At 44.1% G+C, this 21729-nt stretch overlaps 1 protein-coding gene across 3 annotated transcripts in view; it reads left to right on the top strand.

Moving 5' to 3' along the window:
• Positions 1–21729, top strand: part of DOCK11 (dedicator of cytokinesis 11) — a 169585-nt gene that overhangs the window by 52309 nt on the left and 95547 nt on the right. For all 3 annotated transcript variants that reach the window (XM_060270271.1, XM_060270269.1, XM_060270268.1), the window contains exons 15-19: positions 5524–5646; positions 7363–7439; positions 10860–11050; positions 12719–12784; positions 13124–13216. In XM_060270271.1, the coding sequence (XP_060126254.1) occupies positions 5524–5646; positions 7363–7439; positions 10860–11050; positions 12719–12784; positions 13124–13216 (550 nt within the window). The remainder of the gene's footprint in view (positions 1–5523; positions 5647–7362; positions 7440–10859; positions 11051–12718; positions 12785–13123; positions 13217–21729) is intronic.

The raw sequence follows: 21729 nt of genomic DNA, 5'->3' as shown, positions 1-21729 counted from the left end.
TACCACTTGTGGATCTATGTCTGATCCTCCTTCTCTCTCAAAATCTTTTGCGTTTTGTTCTAGAAATCTTAGCTTGTCTTCCACTGATTTGATCCAAACTTTTTTCTGTTGATATTTGAAGAAGATTCCCTCCGGGAATTCCCAGCGAAAGAGAATACCTTTCTTCGTCAGAAGGTTCGTTAAATCTGTATATTTCTCCCTAAGGGACAGAAAGAATTTCGGAATATCTTTGAAAAAGATGACCTGTTTTCCTTTTACTTTTAGCTTTCTCTGGTAATGTAATCCCAAAATTTTGTCTCTCTGTTCCTTTGTCTGGAAGACCACCATACAATCACTTGTGAATTTGGAATCTTTCTTCTTCGATTTTACTCCAAATCTGTATGCCTTTACAATTATCGATTCCAATTCTTCCCTTGTTAAATTCCAGGCCGTCGTAAATTCCTGAATTAAGGCAGCTTTTAGGTCCTCTTTTTCTATCTCCGGAAAATTCCGTATCCTCAAGTTCATCTGCCTCTCCCTCATCTGCAGAAACGCAATTTGCACCTGCGTTTGGTAGTGCTGGCTTTCCAGGTCTTGCACTCTTATATTTTCCAGATGTGCCACTCTAGTCTCCACTCCTGCCACCTCAGCCTCTACCTGTTGTACGTCTTGTTTCAAGGTGCCAATCTTCTCTTTTAATTCTTTAAATTCCTCTGTGTGTTTGTCCTGTGTCTCCTGTAGTTTGTCCTGCCCCTCCTTAAGGGTACTTAGCATTTTAAGCACTTCATCTTCAAAAGTTGGCGAAACCGATAATTTCCTCCTTGGTCTGGCTCCTGGACCTGGGCCCGGCCCCTCTCCTGCCATATCAGCCTGTAACACTAAGCTCTGCAGTCACTAAGGAGTTAATTAGGCTTTCTCTCCTGTAAAGCGGCTTCCCACAGTTAAAGAGTCACTTTGCTTGCTTGCTTACAGGGTCGGAATTTCAAGGTCACCGTTTTCCCACTGTCTGCCCGCCGGCTGCAGCTGCAAAGCACACCAATTCCACCAATTCCCCAGTAATGGAAACTTTCCCGCTGCCAAACAGATTGGGGTATAGTCCATAAACCCAAAAAGAGCAGTTACCTACACAAACAACAGGGAGTCAGAAAACGTTGCCAGATTATCTTTGTGCTTAGAAGTCTTAAAGTGTCTTTTCTCAGGAGTCCTGGCTGTTGCAGAGTCTCTCTATCTCCCGTTAGAAACACTGGTAGCAACACTGTATTCAGTCCATTCCCTCACGTCGTTACAAAGTATCTGGCGATCTGTCCCGGTCTCTCCCTCCCAGCGAGAGATGCGGCTTCTCTTTTTGCTAACTTCACAGGGCTATTTGCACTCTATCTTCCCTCCCCCCCACTGCCCTATTGTGGGAGGGGGACCCGAGGGTAGGATTTTGATATTGAAAAGTCCGAAAATACTTGATTATTGCAGCAATTCTTGCTTGCTTCCGTTGTTAACGCAGCAAGGAAGGGGCGACCTCCGTTTTAGCTCCTCCCCGCGGATCAAATTATTGTCCCAATTATCCGAAACTTTGATGAAATTTACTCACAGGATGCCAATTAATCCGATCATCTCTTGTTTTGGTTGGAGAACTTGATCGCTTGAAGATCTGCCGGACTTGCGGCTGCGCGCTCCGGGGATAGCGAAAGTGCTTCGATGGCGCCCTAGTCTTCAACCTCGCCCGCTCTCGGCGACCCTTACTAGGGTCTACCAGGGAGTAAGGGAGACGTCCAGGCACCCGCCAAATCCTGTCCTCATAACGCTCGATATGAGGCTTATATGGAAACCCGCATCGCCGTTGCCGCGGTTTCCTTGCCCCCAGAGCGCCGGAGATTCCCGCAGCTGGAAATCTCCCGTCCGACCAGCTCCGCGATCAAGCGGAAGTCCATGTCAAGAATGCTTTGATGGTGTTTCCTGCTTGTCAGGGGGTTGGACTGGATGGCCCTTGTGGTCTCTTCCAACTCTATGATTCTATGAAAAGCCCTTTCCTTTAAACAACAACAACAACAACACACACAGTCAGTTCCCAAGAGCCTGACAGAATGAAACAGGCTTTACCTGTCAGCAGAAGGACAACAAGGAGGGAGCCAGTCTAGCTTCTCCAGGAAGGGAGCTGTGAAGTCTGGGAGCAGCCACCAAGAAGACCCTCTCCCACATCCTTACCAAGCGTTCATGGGAGAGGGGTGGAACCGGCAGATGGGCCTCCCCTGAAGATCTCAGAGTGTGGACAGTTTTGCATGGGAGAATACGGTCTTTCAGATAGCCTGGGCCTAAGCTGCATGGGGCTTTACTGTTTTAATTGTATGAGCTCATTGCAGGACTCAGAGTGAGGAATAGGGAGGTTCCTGGGGTGCTTTGATAGTGACAGAGGTGTAGAAATTCAGAAAATGATCTTGGGGGATGCTCTTACAAGGTGGCCCTAACCCATCAGCTTCCCCCAACCTGGTCTTGTTTAAATGTTTTGGACTCCCAGCTCCATCAGCTGTCCTGGATGGGGGAAGATGGAGCCCCTAAAGGTATAGGGCACCAGGTTGATGAAAGTGTGAGGAGGTCATGGAATGGTAATCCAGCTGAGAGGCAGGTGGGCTGCAAGGAAGGTGAATGAACATAGAAACATAGGAAGTTTACACTTGACCCATCAAGCTCGGTATAGCCTGCACTGACTGGCAGCAGCTCTCCAGATTTTCAGGCATGGGATGTTCACCACCCTACAGGTTATGCTGTGGATTTTACCTGGGACCTTTTACATGTAAAGCTGTTGTTCTACTACTGAACTTCGGCCCTAGAGTAGTGGCTTGAACATACGCTTAAATTTTCAGTGTTTCTTCCCAATCTCGGAGTGCTGATGTGTATTTCCTTAGTAAAAACCCATTCCTAAGTTTGTGCCCCTTAATCATGAGGACTAGCACCTTCTATCTTTAGTGGTCCTGATGTTTAAGCCCAGATGTGGGGAACCTCTAGCTGCCCAGGTATTTCTGGGCTACGCCTGGGCTATCTGGGGCTGCCATGAAACACAGCCCATAACATGTGGCAGCTACCAGCTCAGCCCCAGCTGAGCAGAATTGCTCTAGGCATCTTCAGAGATGGATATGATATTTTTGCTTTCTTTGAGCACAAAGAACTATCAGGGCTTTCCAGCCAATGATAGTGGTTTCTTTGAGGGCACATTTGCCAAGACACAGCAGGGCATGAACAAGGTATTTAGGTAGGCAGCCCTGTATGCAAAGCCCTTTAGGTCTTGAAAGACCTGCATTGGCTCCCTGTAAGTTTCCAAGCACAATTTAAAGTGTTGGTGCTGACCTTTAAAGCCCTAAATAGTCTCGGCCCAGTATATCTGAAAGAGCGTCTCCACCCCATTGTTCTGCCTGGACACTGAGGTCCTGCTCCGAGGGCTTCTGGCAGTTCCCTTCCTGCAAGAAGTGAGGTTACAGGGAACCAGACAGAGGGCCTTCTCAGTGGTGAAGCCCACCCTGTGGAACACCCTCCCATCAGATGTCAAGGAAATAAACATCTGACTTTTAGAAGACATCTGAAGGCAGCCCTGTTTAGGGAAGTTTTTAATGTTTGAAGTTTTATTCTGTTTCTAATGTTCTGTTGAAAGCTGCTCAGAGTGGCTGAGGAAACAAAGCCAGATGAGCAGGATAGAAATAATAAATATTATTTTTATTTATTTATTTATTTATTTATTTTATTGGCAAACCAAGTGTAGCCTAGCCAAGGGTACTCTTAGAAAGAGCCTGACCCCTAGTGGTTTGAAAGCAAAAAATTCACCTAAAGCAACAGGACTTAAGTTGGCATCCATCTGTCTTAAAAGACAACGGAGTTCAGCTCCAGTGGCAAAGTTAAACCAGTGGAGAATCGGAGCACCTGCTGTGGCTACAGAGATTGGTAACTCATAATGGCTCCCCCCGCCCCTCCCCATGTTGTTTTTGCTGTGTTAGCAGCACCAAAGTGACCTCCCTGGTGCTCAAGCCTAGGCTGAGTGTATGGAGGTCCTGGGCAGAGCAAGATGTTTGGCACCCACTTGGCTGCAGGAGTTGCCAGAAGGAGGCAGAGAAGGAGCCACCCAACCCCTTAGGGTCTCCACTCCGGATTTGTGTAGGGTGTACTGTTCTTCTAAAGCAATGCCTGTTTCTTTCTTTGTTTGTTTCTTTGTTTGTTTGTTACACATGTCTATCCCACATTTCATCCAAGGATCTCAAGGTGGCAAACATAGTTCCCCCCTCCATTTTAACTTAGGCTGAGAGGCAGTGAATGACCCAAAGTCGCTACCTGTGGGAATTAAACTCTAGTTCCCATTTAGCAGAGTTCTGCAGAAGTCAAGCCCTGGGTCACTTGACCCTTCAGTTCTCTTTCCCCTCCTATTAAAAAAACTATGCAAGACACTTTTATTTCACATTTAAAGAATATATAACTTTTACTTGGTGTACTTGCAGTTGCAGATTAAATATATGTACAATGCAGGTAGCTGTTTCTTTTCATTGCTAAAGCATCTTACATAGATGTTACATTTAACATTTACAGACTGACTGATAATCTGGCTCTGAGGCAGACAGCAGTGCAGCACAACATGCCTGCTGCTCTAACTGTTAAGACTCACAAGACTATTAATTACTGAACCAGCTGAAAATAACTTCCACCAAGTACATGACATCAAAGGGTCCTGCAGCGCTTTCAAATATTAAACCTCTACATACACATTTTGGATGGTAACATCCCACACTTTCTGGCCGAGTAGGGACTAGAACCCCAGTTCCCTAGGTCTTAGTCGAACACGCTAAGCAAAGGTCAAAACAAGGCTTCTTCTTAAGAGAAAGCTCAGAAACCCCTAGGAGAGTCCTGCTGGGTCAGGCCAAAAGTTCATCCTTTGTTTTCCGAAGGAGGACAACCAGCTGCCTGAAAAGTACAGCCCCAATGATCACAAAAGGATGGGGAACCTGTGCCCCCCTAGATGTTTCTGCGCTTTGTGACTGGCTGTGCATTCTGGGGCTCATGCGAGTTGGAGACCAGTAATGTCTGAAGGGGTTCTATTATTATTATTATTATTATTATTATTATTATTATTATTATTATTACTTTTTAATAGCTTCTCAACTGAAAGGTCTTTAAAGCATCAACACAAACACACCATGCCATAAAAATGACCCCCCTAAAAGCCACAGGAAGCTTTGGCAGCACACTAGTAACAAAATGACATCATCTCAGTCTGCCAAAAGCTTGGTAGGAAAAGGTAATTCTTTTCCTGGTGCTGAAAATATTTCCACAAAATGGCACCAGGTGGACCTCTCTAGGGGGAGCCCACACTTAAAAGGCCCTGTGCCATTGTCTCCTCCCTCTGATCTTCCAATCATGTTCTCTTTTAAGCCGTATTTTCCCAGAAACAGGAAGCCTCAAAAGCATTGCCCTGATCTCACAGGAAAGGCACTGTTGGGAATATTAAGGGAGGGCAAAATACCAATGCATTGTGCAGCCTCACGTGCCTTCTGATTTCCTTTTGCCATTCCCCAGACCTGTCTTCAAAGACTCCCAGGGCACCTTGGACCTTGAAGGGAAGCTCTCCCCCATCTATAAGCAAGACAGCAGCAAACTCTCTGCTGAGGATCTTATGAAGTTGTTGGCAGAGTACAAGAAGTAAGTGTCAAAACCTTTGTAAAGGGGAGATGGGTCTGGAGAGGATGTACATATATTTGAATCTAGGCATTGCCAGATTCGGTTGTTATCTAATGGAAGAGTGAGGAGTGCAGAATTTCAGAATCAGGTTGGAACACTTTATTTATTTAATAAATAAATTTATATCTCTCCCTCCATCCTATCAGCATTAAAGCAGTACAGGGTAAAGGGAAAGGGAGCAGGTGGTGCTGTGGTCTGAAGGTTGGCAGTTTGAATCTGCAAGGCCGGGGTGAGCTCCTGCTGCTTTGTACCAGCTCCTGCCATCCTAGAAGTTGAAAAGCATACCAACGTGAGTAGATAAATAGGGACTGCTGTGGCAGGAAGGTAAATTCATGGAAATGAGTGCCAGAAGGCACAGTGTTTTACATGCGCTCTCCCACTCATCATGGTGTTCCGCTGCACCAGAAACGGTTTAGTCCTGCTGGCCACATGATATGGAAAGCTGTCTATGGACAAATGCTGGCTCCTTCAGCCTGAACACGGAGATTAGCACTGCACCCCATAGTCAAATTTGACAGGACTTAACCGTCTAGGGGTCCTTTAGCTTTTACAGTTAAAAATAAAATATCAACATATTTAAAGCAGCTGAAAACATTCACATACTCTCAAAGCTGTGAGTTTCCTGGCTGCTAGGAAGCAGTGTCTTCCAGCCACCAAACGCCTGGATAGACAGGAACGTTTTTGAATTCCTCCTGAAAGTTAATAAAGAGGGAAAGGTGCATTTTGCTAGGCAGGGCAAAGTGAGGAACCATCACCAGGCAGAACCCACTCGGCCATGGACTCAGTGCCAACTGGGCATCACCCAGCAACAGGCTCACCTTCAGAATTCCAAACCTGATCCCCACACCATTCACAGTTCACACAGCCAATGCTGGCCTAGCCCTCCCTGGGATACTCATGTGACAGGATACTCCTCCTCCTCCCTACCAGAAAAATCCCTGCACATAGAAAGCCAGAGTGCCAGGGAGAGAAGGTGTGAGTAAAGCCTGACAGGCTCCTGTGATAAGGCAATGACAGTTCCATCACAGGATCCTCAGCCTGCAGTGACCCAGGCCAGGCACAGCTTGACCCCCTCAGCCAGAAATGGGTCTTCTTTACCACAGATTCATTAGGCAGGAGGCCAGGGTATTCCCCCCCATTGTTTTTGTTTTCATCCACCTGACCCAAGAGCTGGACTTTTAGAAAAGTCAGTTTGAACATTTGCCCCTCCGGGTGCACTACAACTGTTGGACTACAACTCCCATCAGCGCAAGCCAACATAACCAGTGGTCAGGGATGATGGGAGGGATGCATATTGGCTACCTCTAATTGAGAACAAACTATTGGTGCCATTATAAGCACAACATAGGAAGTAACTAATTGAACCAGAGTTCTCAAAAGGAGGGAGGAGGGATCATGTCAGCCTCAGGCTCATTCATGTAATGCCAAAACATGATTTGGAAGGTGGGGAGCATTAGGGTCTGAACCAGCTGCTCTTTTGGGATTCTGCTTGTGCGATTAGAGGGATAACTGTACTCTGGGCTCTTCAAAGACAAAGTTTTTGAATGTTCTTTTTTAGGGACTCAGTTAATTTGGTCCTCTGGCTAAAGAATCACCTGAATTATTTCCAGCTGTCTTGTGCTGCTTCTGTCCTGACATTTTGTTCTGTCTTTATTTATTTGCCTCTTTATCATGCAGACCAGAAAAGACAAAACTCCAAGTGATACCCGGCCAATTGAATATTACACTAGAGTGCATTCCACTGGAATTTGCAAGTAAGGAACTAATTTTTAATAATAATTGCCTTAAGGCCTTAGTACACACAGTCCCAGTCCACTAGGCTAGGTCCCATCCTCAGGCATGATATTGCTAGTCCAAGTCTCAGAATCCCTGACACGCTACAGGTTCCTGCAGGTTCTCCCCAAATCCTCACAGTTTCATCATAAATATTACTAGGGATTCCAGGTGAAGATGGTGACAAGTAAGCCTGCTTGACTTTGAGCTCTGCAGTCTGTTCTGGTTTTAATTTGTTTTTATTTTGAATAATTTTAAAGTCAGTTGGCTCAGCAGTGTTAATTGCAATATACAGGCAAGGAGGATATCTGTTTTTATCTCTTTTACATTGATGTGGGCTTAAAAGCCATACATTTTAACTGGGCAGGCACTGAGATACCAGCTGTTTTGGCTTAGCATTTAGCTGATAAGGAATGTTTGGCCACTTCATCTTGCCCAAACGGTAGTCTGCAGTTCTAACAATTTTAGCATGATTACCACATGATGATGTTTGTTTGTTTGTTTGTTTGTTTGTTTATACCCTGCCCTTCTGGCTGGGTTTCCCCAGCCACTGGGTGGCTTCCAGCAAAATATTAAAATACAATAATTCTTACAATATTAAAAGCTTCCCTAAACAGGGCTGCCTTCAGATGTCTTCTAAAAGTCTGGTGGTTGTTTTTCTCTTTGACATCTGATGGGAGGGCGTTCCACAGGGCGGGTGCCACTACCGAGGAGGCCCTTTGCCTGGTTCCCTGTAACTTCACTTATCTCAGTGAGGGAACTGCCAGAAGGCCCTTGAAGCTGGACCTCAGTGTCTGGGCAGAACGATGGGGGTGGAGACGCTCCTTCAGGTATACTAGGCCGAGGCATAGACCTGCAGTTCTTCAGATACTGGTAAATGGCCCAGAACTCCATTGCCAAATTTAGCTCAGAAATATTTGCTGGACTATTGTGACTCAGCAACTGGAGCACGCGAAGTGGAGGCAACTGCAAAGGAATTGCAGCAAGATGTAATTCATATGCCTGTAGACAGCCCTGGTCTCAGCCATGGTGAGTGTGCAGGAAATGGGACTGGAGATGTCTTATCCAAAGTAAGAGGTTTTGTTATATATTCTTCTAAATAGAGCTTAGTTAACTTGTCAATTGATCCAGACCTGTTAGGAGCTGATACACATGCTCCCAGGAAGCCCCAGCTTCTTCCATATAACGAAACCTTGTCTATGTGTAGTAACAATGTTGACACAGTAGACTCTGCCACAAGGGCCTGAAAATTCCTCACCATAGGAACTTTTACATGACCAAGGTGTCTTGTCTAAACAAACAGCAGAGGGAATCTTTCACAGAATGGACACATTAGAAGAGGAAGTTTCTGGCTGTGAATACAATAATTGGCACACTAGTCAGGTTAATGGAGACAGGAATTTTGATTGTAGCCCCGCAGATAAGAACCACCAGCAAAGAAACTTAAACTAGTGATGGTTTAAAGGTACATCAGGACTAGAATAGTTCTGAGCTCATTAAGTCCCTATTGGATTCAGTAACTAAACAATTAAGGAGCAGCTATCAAGGTTGGAACTTGAGCTCAGAAACTTGCTTTTACAGCAGTAGGAATGCTCAAGAGATGGACTTGGAAGAGTAGTTTTCTTTTCTTAGACAAACCCCTTCAGGACCAAGACCACAGCTAGTGGGAGACAATGCTAACAACTCACTACCTTCCAAGGGGATGGTTTTTGTGGGGATGATTAGGGAGGCAGGAAATGATATATTATTTAATGATATCCTTCCTAACTTGCTTTAGCAAGTTCCATATTCTAGCAGAATTCCAAACATCCCTCTTTTTAAATTACGCAGCGGTCAACTTTTTTGCTGACTCATCTGAGTCTTACTATTAAAGATTCCTACCTGGTAAAATCCCTTCTAATCCCTCTTAAAAAGAATAAACACAAGAATCTGATTAACATTAATATAAAAGTAGTTTACTCACAGATTCATTCAGGTTCACAGACATATCCCTGAAGGCAGGCTTAGGTTACATAACAACTAGAACTATTCCATAAAGAAGTTAGTCCCAAGTGACTGCGACTAAGTAGTCACTTCTCCAAACACACAGCAACATACAAAATGGAGAAGACACACTGATCAGAACATGGATTCCATGTGCTCCTCCATGCTAGCACAACAGACCACACCCTCTTCAAGTCTGTCCCAGCTCAGGAGGAAATAGGAAGTCTTCTCCTGAGTGGTACAAAACATCCCCTAACGTGTTCACTGTAGGAATGTTGTACTTGACTGCAGTTTTACATCCCACAATTTTGGCCCTTCACCTAATCTAATTTGTTCAAGCCCCATTTCAGTGTATTTTGATGGAAGGCTAATGGCTCCAGATTGGCACTTGACATTTCCTTCCCTACAGCATAGACAGGGGGAAAGGCAGTGAATGATGGAAAGGGGAACAAGGGGGAAAGTCCAAATTCCAATGATGATTGTTCTAGGAAGAGGTGCCCAGATGATCTGTGGCTCATAGCTGGCCAGCAGAATAATGTAAACAGAACCTGAATTTCAGGCAGGAATTCCAGCCATTGTAGGGTTTTAGAAAATTGTTCACATTGTAAATGCCAGTCTAGTTGTGACCAGAGCTTCAGTATTGAACTAACATCAGGATCCTGATGCATGGGATAAATGCTGGTCTTTATATTAGAGTCATAGAATTGTAGAGTTGGAAGGGACCCCAAGGGTCATCTACTCCAACCCCCTGCAATACATATTAATACATATGTTTACTGACAGAGAGCTGCTATTTGAATTAAAAGGTTGTCTAAATACCTCCCCCACCCACCCAAATTTGATATCCATTCCTCATACTTAAAAGAGAAAGGGAATTGCAATGTGGAAAAGGCAACTTGAGAGGAAGGAGCAGGAGGTTTTCAAGCCATAATATTCCTGCCTTTTTCACCTGTCCTAATAATCTCCAGATATGCTCCAATAGACAAGGGTAGGTTCATTATATTGTCCCAAATGCATGTATTGGAAGAAATATGTAAAGGTCCAAAATATTTACCCTGCTGCAATTATCCATTAACATATGGTCAAGATAAGCCTAGGCCTAGAGGTAATTATAGAAAAGCAAGTTATCATACCTTCAGATCTCCTTTAATATACCACAACTAACTAGAAAATATTCAGAAAGCTCTTAGCATTCTTTCCTGGAACATGGTGGTTTGGGATAATAAGAAGGTGCACAAGGATTTTGTTTGTATGCTCCAGCATTTTGATATAATATGTTTGCAAGGGACTTGGGCTAAACATGGTTAAATGTTGCATCTTCACAAGGCCTATATGACCCAAGTTAAAGGTACCTTTTCTTTTGCTGTTGCATTATGTGAAAACAAGATACCAACCTGCGGCCTTTGCTTCCCCTCTAGACTGTGTCACGGCCTCTTATATTCCCATCAAGCCCTTTGAGATGCAGGGCCAGGATGGCAGCATTGCGGTCGAAGTGGAAGAGTTCATCCCTGAGATCTCCAAGTACTGCTACCCTTTCACCATCTACAAAAACCAGCTCTACGTCTATCCTTTGCATTTGAAATATGACAGCCAGAAAACATTTGCCAAGGTAAGCTTGAAAACAACAGAGCCAAGCCCACAGATTTATTTATTTATATTTATTCGCAAGTTTGAAATGTAGCTGAAGAACAACTCAGTAGCATTGAGCAGGGAGTGGAACCGCATTGTGGAATCGATGGGGGAAATGCAGTTGTATTGGGATCTGCTGTTCTGGTGCCACAGCAAGGCAAGTCAGGACTTGCAGCACCATGGATAGCGCAAAGTGAGCAACTTGTTTTGAAAGAGGCCCAAAGCAAGCTGAGACCTTTCTAGCCTTTGCTGCCAGATTACCTCTCCCAGGCAAAGTCCCTTACGGGAAAACTTGATTTCTTCAAGGGACAACCCTTTGACCTGAAGATGAGACTTTTCTCCTATGTTCCAAAGCTCTGTGTGGGACATCCGTCACATGTGACCCAGAAGCTGCAGTTAGTGCAGAATGCTGTGCCACAGTTAGTGACAGGAGTGAGACTGTCAGCATATGAAACCTTTGCTGGGAGACCTCCATGGGTTGCTGATTTGCTGCCAAACCTTGTTCAAGGTGATTCTGTTAGAATATAAGGCCCTTGACAACCTGAGATATTGTCACGTACTGGTTGCAGAAGAATGTTGGGAACCCTCAAGGGGAGAAGCCTCAGAGCTTGAGGAGTGGTAGTGGGAGAACAATGAGTGGTCACAGGGGGAAGAAGCAGAAGATGGGGAAGAGAAGGTGTCAGAAGCTGAGGTTTAGTGAGCAGTGAGAATCTGTGGCAGATAGAAGTCCAGAATCAGAGGCAGAAGCTGAAGCTGAAGCAGGAGAGGAGGGAGGCCAAGAGGCAGAGATGAGTCTGACTGATGAAGAGTCATGAGTATCTCCGCCTCCTGCTGAGACAAGCTGCCCTCTCCCCTGGTCTCCCAGAACCAGGAGAGGCATGAAGAGGGCAGAGGAGAAGCTAGCTTCATGGAGGCGCAATCTCAGATTTCTTGGGGGGAACCCTGGAGAGTAGGGGACTTAGACATCTGTTGGAAGGTGGGGACCTTCAGTCTCAGCAACTGCTTCATGGGGTCAAGACCAGCAGATATGGGTTGCTGGGCTCAGACCTGACACTCCTGTGCAGGTCATGTTTTTGCTAAGAAACAGTTAACTCCAGCTTGCTCTTTGTAGTTTCCTTCTGGCTTGCTCCTGTAAGATAATCACGTTACTCCAAATATGCTCACTCAACCAATCTGCAAAACTGGCACTGTTTTAAGTGCTACAAATCAATATTTAGAATGGCAGCACCCACACTTTGGAACTCCCTGCTTATTGACATCAGAAAGGGACCAAAAACAAACATTAAAAAAATTCAAAACACCACCAGCCCCAGCTGGCATGACCAATGGTTAGGGTTGATGGGAACTGTAGTCCAGCAACACCAGGAGGGGACCAGGTTTGGGGGTGGTTGTCATAAACCCTTGGAAGCAGAGACAGGATTAGCAGATTTTACAAAATCTATTAAACAAATAATTTAAAAATTGGATCAGCCTGTTAAATTTGCAACAGTAGAGCTAGAAGCGTGTGGAGCATAAATGTATATGTATGTGTTTGAGTGTGTGCACACAATCACAAAATCAGTTTTGGTTGGGGGGAAGGGTAGGGAAAGATGGATCTGAGCAAGAAAACATTTTCTCTGAATCCAACCATTCTCCCAACTATATGTAGGCAAGGAACATTGCTGTCCGCATGGAATTCAAAGACTCTGATGAAGGGGACGCCAGAGCTTTAAAGGTAAATTTCCAGTTGCTGGGAATCACAAGTGTGGAGATTGCTCTTCACTCAGGTCCTGCTTGTGGTCTTCCCATTGGTTCCCCTGGTTGGCTCCTGTGAGAACAGGATGCTGGACTAGATGGGGCTCCTTTGGCCTGATCCACCAGCCAGGCTCTTTTTACATGCTTATGCTCAGAGCATGTAAGGTTGGCAAATCTAGATTGCAACCTTTGGCCATGCCTTTACATCACTGCTAGACATGTATGAAGTTACCCTTGTGGCCAATTCATTGCATGACCAAACAATGCCCTTTTAGTTGGGTTCCTCTTACCACCCCTATATTTCTGTTATCTCTTGCAGTGCTTCTATGGCAAGCCTGGGGGCCCCCTCCTGACATCAAGCACCTACACTTGTGTGTTGCATCATAACCAGAACCCAGAGTTCTATGACGAGGTAAGAGAAAAACCCAATGCATCTTCTCTGAGGCATTTGAGTGTGAGAAAAGGGGTTTGAGTGACTTGGCAGAGTTTTCTGGAAGTGCAGGGAAGTCATAATGTGGTATTGGGAGTTGGGCTTGGGCTTGGGAGTTGACATTCATGGTTTGCATTCTAAGTTGCGTCAACTTTCAAATGCTTATTTGTGAATTCTTTATTTGTTAGATAAATGTATAACCTGCTCTTTGTTTAAAAACGAATCCCAAATCGTTACAGTAGAGACAATAGCAGATTGCATCTAAAGTGTGTTCAGAGGTGACCCATTAAAATCACTGGGTCTAGGTTAAGGGCATTAAGATCAGTGGGTCTCTTCCGGAAGAGAAATTCGATTCAGTTAGCTGTTGAATTTAGGCTTAGTGAAGTTGTGCTTTCCATGAGAATACGAGGGCTGAAACCCAGCCACTGTCCTAGCTTCCCACTGCTCTGAATTTTGCAGTGCACACCTGCAGCCAAGCAGTGTGTCTGGAAATGCACATTTACTTGTGTGAAGGGTGCATATGAATGCATATACTGCATCTGCGAAAGCAACATAAAAAAGCATTATATTGGGGAAAATTGCCTTTTCAAAAATGTCTGTATTAGGCAAAACTGCATATAAGAATGTGTACATTGGGTGAAATTCACACCAGAATTCAGATAAATTTTAATGAGAACTTAAATAAATAAATAAATCACAAACCGATGTGGAGATCTGAACTGAAGATTGGGAAAGTGAAGAACTGAAACTACAGTACTGTTTCGTTGAATTCTTCGTTAGCCAATTAGTTCAACAAACACTTGTAAGTAGAAAGATATGTAATTTCTTCATAAACTCATCTTTTTTTGAATAGATGTAATATATATGAGAATGAAAATACTCTGAAACAGTCCTCATGCGAGTGACTACATAATTGCATGAGCACTGTTCCAGAGTTTTGTGAAGAAATTACGTATCTTTCTACTTACGAGTGTTTGTTGAACTAATAGGCTGATGAAGAATTCAACGAAACCGTAGTTGCTATCCAGAAACACTGTTCAGCAGAGTTCAGAGTTGGACATCAGAATTGGACATTGTCGATTACAAAGCTTCACAGCTTGTTCTCCGCCGGGTAAAGTCTGGCACCATGATTCATTCAGTACTTTCAGAGACTTTCAGAGACTTCGGTTTGTTAATCTTTATGTTTTGAATTATTCCATAAAGTTTTTCACAATGTAATGGTTTCTGGCCATTGTGTTGCTTTTGATATTGCTGAGTCTTATTTTGCAACAGAGGGGTTTGTGTGTTTACTGCCTCCATGCTTGGCGGCAGTAATGCTTCTGGGAGCACCAGGAGGGCAGAGGGCTGCTTTTGCATTCGAGTCCTGCTTGCTGGTTTTCCACAGGCATCTGATTGGCCACTGTGAGAAGAGGATGCTGGGCTAGATGGGCCACTGGCCTGATCCAGCAAGCTCTTCTTACATTCTCATGATAGATGCTTGAAAGTGGGTGAGCCTTGCCTGCTGTGACCTTAGAATTACTGCTGAACAGTCCTGTTCAAAGCCACACATAGATCCTTATATAGCTGCAAGAACATGTGCCACCCACAAGTGGGAGCATCAGCAAGCTGGATCAGATCCTAATTTTACACCAAAAAAATCTGTGCAAGGGTGGGATCCAAAGTGTATGTGGGGATACTTGCACAAAACAGCCCAATAATGACTGAGCATGCTCAGTAGTCCCAGAATGTTGTTTGAGTGTTGTGGGGATGGGACCACAACACTCAGGGGTAGAGAGGAGGAATGGAATGACGTATTTTGAAATAAGGCATCATTGGCTGGCAAGAACACTGAGAAGGAGCAGTCCGCAAGGCAATACCTTCTCTTTGGTCCCACTTGTATTTCTTGTTATCCAAGGGTGGTGCTTCAATGGTGGCCCATGACTAAAATCAATGCAAATTTGCTGAATAAATTATGCAAAACCAGAGGTAACATGCTCATTTGCCTAATAAGGTTTGTAAAATCCAGCTTTTCTTGATGCAGATTTGTTTCTCTCTTCGTTCCCCTGCTTCCACTAATTTCTTCTTTAAAATTGGATGCTGAGGAAGAGGTTGAGCAAATCAGCAAGAGTGTCTCTATCAGGACTCTGAGCTATTCCATTTTGGGTTTTTTTGTTTTTAAATTAGTTATTATTTAATATTTTGTTGTGTAACAAACAAACAAATATATGAAGAAAAGTACATATAGCGTCTCCTCTTTCAATTCATTGAGTCTTTTTCACAGTTTGTTTGTATTTGGTTGGGCGCACTGTTGTCATATGTATTATGTGGTTGGGGGAAAAGAGCAGGGGAGTGGGGGATAATGATCCTTTGTTCTATTGTGTGGTGTTTGTGCAGGGGTTTTGTGTCAGCATCATGTGGGTTGGTCACATACATGCATATATGTTGGCATTGCAAGAGATTGCAGGGTCAGAGCTTAGTTGGTTTCATTCAGTTGGTTGCAGTATGGTTTGTATGTATGTATGTATGTTTGTTTGTTTGTTTGTGTGAAGGGGGTGGATTGTCGGGTCAGATTAGCCATATTGATTTGTATGCTGTTAGGGGGTATAGATCACTGTCTTGTGCCGTATATGTGATAAAAGGGAGACACACCTGGATGAAGGTGTCCTCCTTTGCTTGTCCCTGTGCTGGTTTAAGTTTGTTGGTTAACTTTGTTAATAGGGCAGTTTCCCATACATTTTGGTACCAGCATCCAGTGTCTAATTATGATGTTTCTAGCTACTGAGAGTGCGACTTGTTGTGTGAATGTGCATTGTTGTCTTGGAATATATTTAAAAGGGGAAATTCTGGAGTTGCTTCACACTCACACATACTCTGAGCAGCTTTAAACATAGACGGTGTGAACCTGTTTAGGGTTCTGGGAATTTTCCTCTTTTTTTGCAGTGGGGACTGTTTTCGGTTGTTTCTATCTCCATGTGCACCCATTGTTTTGTTTCACCCTCTAGGAAGTATGGGATTATATATTGCACTTAGTTAGCGATGTAGTATAATTCTATGTTGGGGATTTGCCATCCTCCTTCTGAGGAGGGGAGTTGCAGTAATTTGGAGTTTGTTCATGGCTTCTTGTGTAAGAAGATAAATGTGTGTAGTTATTCTGCTACTTACAGACTTGGGTTGGGGGAATCCAGATTGGAAGGGTTTGGAATAGGTAGGTTAGCTTCCAGAGGGTTTTCATTTTAATCATGGTTATTTTGTCTGAGAGGGTGAAGTTGCTTTTACTCCATCTCTTCAGGCCTTTATTGATTTTCTTTCATAAATTGATAGATTGATTGTTTTGAGGGTATAGTTTGTTGAGGTTTCTAGTTATTTGTACCCCATGGTATCTAAATTTGGTGCTGCAGAGTGTTATTTTTGTGATGTTAATAAATTCTTTCTGGCTATGGAGGACTGTGTTGAAGCGCATAGCCTCAGATTTTGTGAAGTTCTCCTGGAGGCCTGATATCATTGTGGAGGTATCAATATCTTTGGTTGATGTGGTTGGTGTGTTTATGGTAGGGGTAGGCAACCTCAGGCCCGTGGGCCAGATAGTCCCAATCACCTTCTCAATCCGGCCCATGGACGGTTCGGGGATCAGCGTGTTTTTACATGAGTAGAATGTGTGCTTTTGTTTAAAATGCATCTCTGGGTTATTTGTAAGGAATAGGAATTCGTTCACACACCCACACCCCAAAAAATACAATCCGGCCCACCACATGGTCTGAGGGATGGTGGACTGGCCCACGGCTGAAAAAGGTTGCTGACCCCTGGTTTATGGGGTCTGGGGTTGTGACCAACAGGTCATCTACAAAGAGCCCAAGTTTGTAGGTTTTGCCTTTTATTTCCACCCCCTTGATATCAGGGGCTGTTCAGATTTGGATTGCTCAGGGTTCAAGGGTCAAGATGAATAAAAAGAGGAACAATGGACATCTTTGTTTTGTGCCTCTTCAAATTTCTACATTGTTGGCGTCCAGATTGTTGATTCTGATTTTCACTGAAGCCTTAGAGTAAATTTGTTAAAGGATTTGTATGAAGTTATGGCTGAATTTCAAGCTGGTTAATACTTCTATTATGGTAAGTATTTCCATTCAAGACAATCAAGATGTCTAGAGACATGACCAACAGTCGGGATTTGGTTGTTTCGCTGTGTTCTGTCTAGTGGTCCAGTTTAGTGGCCTAAGACCATCAGCTATGAGTCTTGCCGGACCTGTACCCTGCCTGGTAGGCTGGCCACTTCTACCTGGCCCAGGCGGGCAGGGCCCTAGCAGACCACAACTACCAAAGACTATGTCCAAGGCTGCTCAGTGCCTGAGACCATTGGCTCCTGGGTGCCACCTACTTCTGCCTCGCCCATGTCCTCAGGTGCCTCCACTGTTGTGTTTGGAGTCTAAAGCTATTGTTGGCAAATGTGACACCTAGGGCCAGGCAGTGTATGGCTCATCCAAATCTGGTTTGAAGTCCACATTGTGGCAACAGTTTCATAATGTTTGATGTTGTGATATATCGTGAATCATGATATTTGTGTGTCTATGTAAAAAGTCTTGAGGTGGGAAAAATCATGAAGCTGGTCATCACTTCTCTCATGATTCCTGAAACATCAGGGATTAGATTGAAATATTTTGAAGTAGTCCATGCTGGAAATAGATGTCCATTGGTACTGAGTAAATGCCAATATTCCCCCAGGCTGCAGAACAGAAAGAAAGAGAGAGAAAGGAAGCAGGGTTATTCTATCACTGCTCCTCAGAGCTGCTTTTGGGTTTCCCGCAACTGTCACCTAGCAGCAGTCATTCCACCCATGCTGGAAGTCTATATTTTGCCGAATTTCCTTTAAAATAGCTCAAAAAATTATTTAGGTCCCCCCCCCAAAAAAAATTAAATAACTTTGCCAAAAAAATTCAACTTTTGTGTCCAGACTTTCACTTTTTGAAATATGGCAACCCAACTCAAGGCATAGCTGCCAAGTATCCCATATCCGCCAGGAAAACCCCTTTTTCCTTTCCGTTTCCCGGCGGTCTCCCGTTTAGCGGAAAATCCCGGTATTGTCCCTTAAATCGGGACACTTGGCAGCTATGAATGGAGGAGAATTACCCGGCCATTTTTCTGGTGCCGCTTGCCCTTCTATGGGCACCAGAAAATGGCGGCGCCGGCGCCGGAAGTCACTTCCGCACATGACCGGAAGTTGCGTGACGCGACTTCCGGTGGCGCTTTGCCCTTCTATGGGCATCAGAAAATGGCGGCGGCGCCGCCGGAAGTCGCTTTTACGTGTTTCCGGTCATGCGCGGAAGCGACTTCCGGCGCCGGCGCCGCCATTTTCTGATGCCCATAGAAGGGCGAAGCGCCACCGGAAGTTGCGTCACGCAACTTCCGTTCATGCGCGCACTGCCGATCCCGGATCTTTACGACCCGGACTTGGCAGCTATGACTAAAGGTTGGGGTAAAACAATTTATAAATAAATAAGTCAATGTACTGCACATATCCCTAATATATTTTGGCCAAGTCTTCACCTCCACTTTTAGAAAAGTCACCCATTGAAAGTTGAAACACCTAAAGAATTAAATAGATAATAAATAAACTCCCCCAATTTATTGCAGTTGCCTATTTCCTCGTAAATAAAATTTAGCTAACACCAATCCATAACAATGTGGCTAAATGTTGTTGTTGTTTAGTCGTTTAGTCATGGACCAGAGCACGCCAGGCACTCCTGTCTTGCACTGCCTCCTGCAGTTTGGTCAAACTCATGTTCGTAGCTTCGAGAACACTGTCCAACCATCTTGTCCTGTCGTCCCCTTCTCCTTGTGCCCTCCATCTTTCCCAACATCAGGGTCTTTTCCAGGGAGTCTTCTCTTCTCATGAGGTGGCCAAAGTATTGGAGCCTCAGCTTCAGGATCTGTCCTTCCAGTGAGCACTCAGGGCTGATTTCCTTAAGAATGGATAGGTTTGATCTTCTTGCAGTCCATGGGACTCTCAAGAGTCTCCTCCAGCACCAGAATTCAAAAGCATCAATTCTTCGGCGATCAGCCTTCTTTATGGTCCAGCTCTCACTTCCATACATCACTACTGGGTAAACCATAGCTTTAACTATACGGACCTTTGTCGGCAAGGTGGTGTCTCTGCTTTTTAAGATGCTGTCTAGGTTTGTCATTGCTTTTCTCCAAAGAAGCAGGTGTCTTTTAATTTCGTGACTGCTGTCACCATCTGCAGTGATCAAGGAGCCCACGAAAGTAAAATCTCTCAATGCCTCCATTTCTTCCCCTTCTATTTCCCAGGAGGTGATGGGACCAGTGGCCATGATCTTGGTTTTTTTGATGTTGAGCTTCAGACCATATTTTGCGCTCTCCTGTTTCACCCTCATTAAAAGGTTCTTTAATTCCTCCTCACTTTCTGCCATCAAGGTTGTGTCATCTGCATATCTGAGGTTGTTGATATTTCTTCCGGCAATCTTAATTCCGGCTTGGGATTCATCTAGTCCAGCCTTTCGCATGATGAATTCAGCATATAAGTTAAATAAGCAGGGAGACAATATACAACCTTGTCGTACTCCTTTCCCAATTTTGAACCAATCAGTTGTTCCATATCCAGTTCTAACTGTAGCTTTTTGTCCCACATAGAGATTTCTCAGGAGACAGATGAGGTGATCAGGCACTCCCATTTCTTTAAGAACTTGCCATAGTTTGCTGTGGTCGACACAGTCAAAAGCTTTTGCATAATCAATGAAGCAGAAGTAGACGTTTTTCTGGAACTCTCTAGCTTTCTCCATAATCCAGTGCATGTTTGCTATTTGGTCTCTGGTTCCTCTGCCCCTTCGAAATCCAGCTTGCACTTCTGGGAGTTCTCGGTCCACATACTGTACTGCCTAAGCCTGCCTTGTACAATTTTAAGCATAACCTTGCTAACATGTGAAATGAGCGCAATTGTGCGGTAGTTGGAGCATTCTTTGGCACTGCCCTTCTTTGGAATTGGGATGTAGACTGATCTTCTCCAATCCTCTGGCCATTGCTGAGTTTTCCAAACTTGCTGGCATATTGGGTGTAGCACCTTAACAGCATCATCTTTTAAATTTTTTAATAGTTCAGCTGGAATATCATCACTTCCACTGGCCTTGTTATTAGCAGTGCTTTCTAAGGCCCATTTGACTTCACTCTCCAAGATGTCTGGCTCAAGGTCAGCAACCACACTACCTGGGGTGTATGAGACCTCCATATCTTTCTGGTATAATTCCTCTGTGTATTCCTGCCACCTCTTCTTAATGTCTTCTGCTTCTGTTAGGTCCTTACCACTTTTGTCCTTTATTATGGTAATATTTGTACGAAATGTTCCTTTCATATTTCCAGTTTTCTTGAACAGATCTCTGGTTTTCCCCATTCTATTGTTTTCCTCTATTTCTTTGCATTGCTCATTTAAGAAGACTCTCTTGTCTCTCCTTGCTGTTTTTTGGAAATCTGCATTCAGTTTCCTGTATTTTCCCTATCTCCCTTGCATTTTGCTTGCCTCCTCTCCTCCGCTATTTGTAAGGCCTCATTGGACAGCCATTTTGCTTTCTTGCATTTCCTTTTCCTTGGGATGGTTTTCGTTGCTGCCTCCTGTATAATGTTACGAGCCTCCATCCATAGTTCTTCAGGCACTCTGTCCACCAAATCTAAATCCTTAAACCTGTCCCTCACTTCCACTGTGTATTCATAAGGGATTTGATTCAGATTGTATCTTACTGGCCCAGTGGTTTTTCCTACTTTCTTCAGTTTAAGCTGGAATTTTGCTATAAGAAGCTGATGATCTGAGTTACAGTCAGCTCCAGGTCTTGTTTTTTCTGACTGTATAGAGCTTCTCCATCTTTGGCTGCAGAGAATATAATCAATCTGATTTCGATGCTGCCCATTTGGTGATATCCATGTGTAGAGTCGTCTCTTGTGTTGTTGGAAAAGAGTGTTTGTGATGACCAGCTTGTTCTCTTGACAGAACTCTATTAGCCTTTGCCCTGCTTCATTTTGAACTCCAAGGCCAAACTTGCCAGTTATTCCTTTTATCTCTTGATTCCCTACTTTAGCATTCCAATCCCCTGTAATGAGAAGATCATCCTTCTTTGGTGTCATTTCTAAAAGGTGTTGTAAGTCTTCATAGAATTGGTCAATTTCACTTTCTTCAGCACCGGTAGTTGGTGCATAAACTTGGATTACTGTGATGTTAAAAGGTCTGCCTTGGATTCATATCGAGATCATTCTGTCATTTTTGAGATGGCATCCCATTACAGCTTTTGCTACTCTTTTGTTGACTATGAGGGCCACTCCATTTCTTCTACGGGATTCTTGCCCACAGTAGTAGATATGATAATCATCCGAACTGAATTCGCCCATTCCCTTCCATTTTAGTTCACTGATGCCCCGGATGTCAGTATTTATTCTTGCCATCTCATTTTTGACCACATCCAGCTTACAATTGTACATGGATCTTATATTCCAGGTTCCTATGCAATATTTTTCTTTACAGC

This window comes from Zootoca vivipara, chromosome Z (assembly GCF_963506605.1).
Source record: "Zootoca vivipara chromosome Z, rZooViv1.1, whole genome shotgun sequence".
NCBI lineage: Eukaryota > Metazoa > Chordata > Lepidosauria > Squamata > Lacertidae > Zootoca > Zootoca vivipara.
Note: the sequence above shows the minus strand (reverse complement) of the source record. Positions and strands in the feature narration are given on the sequence as shown.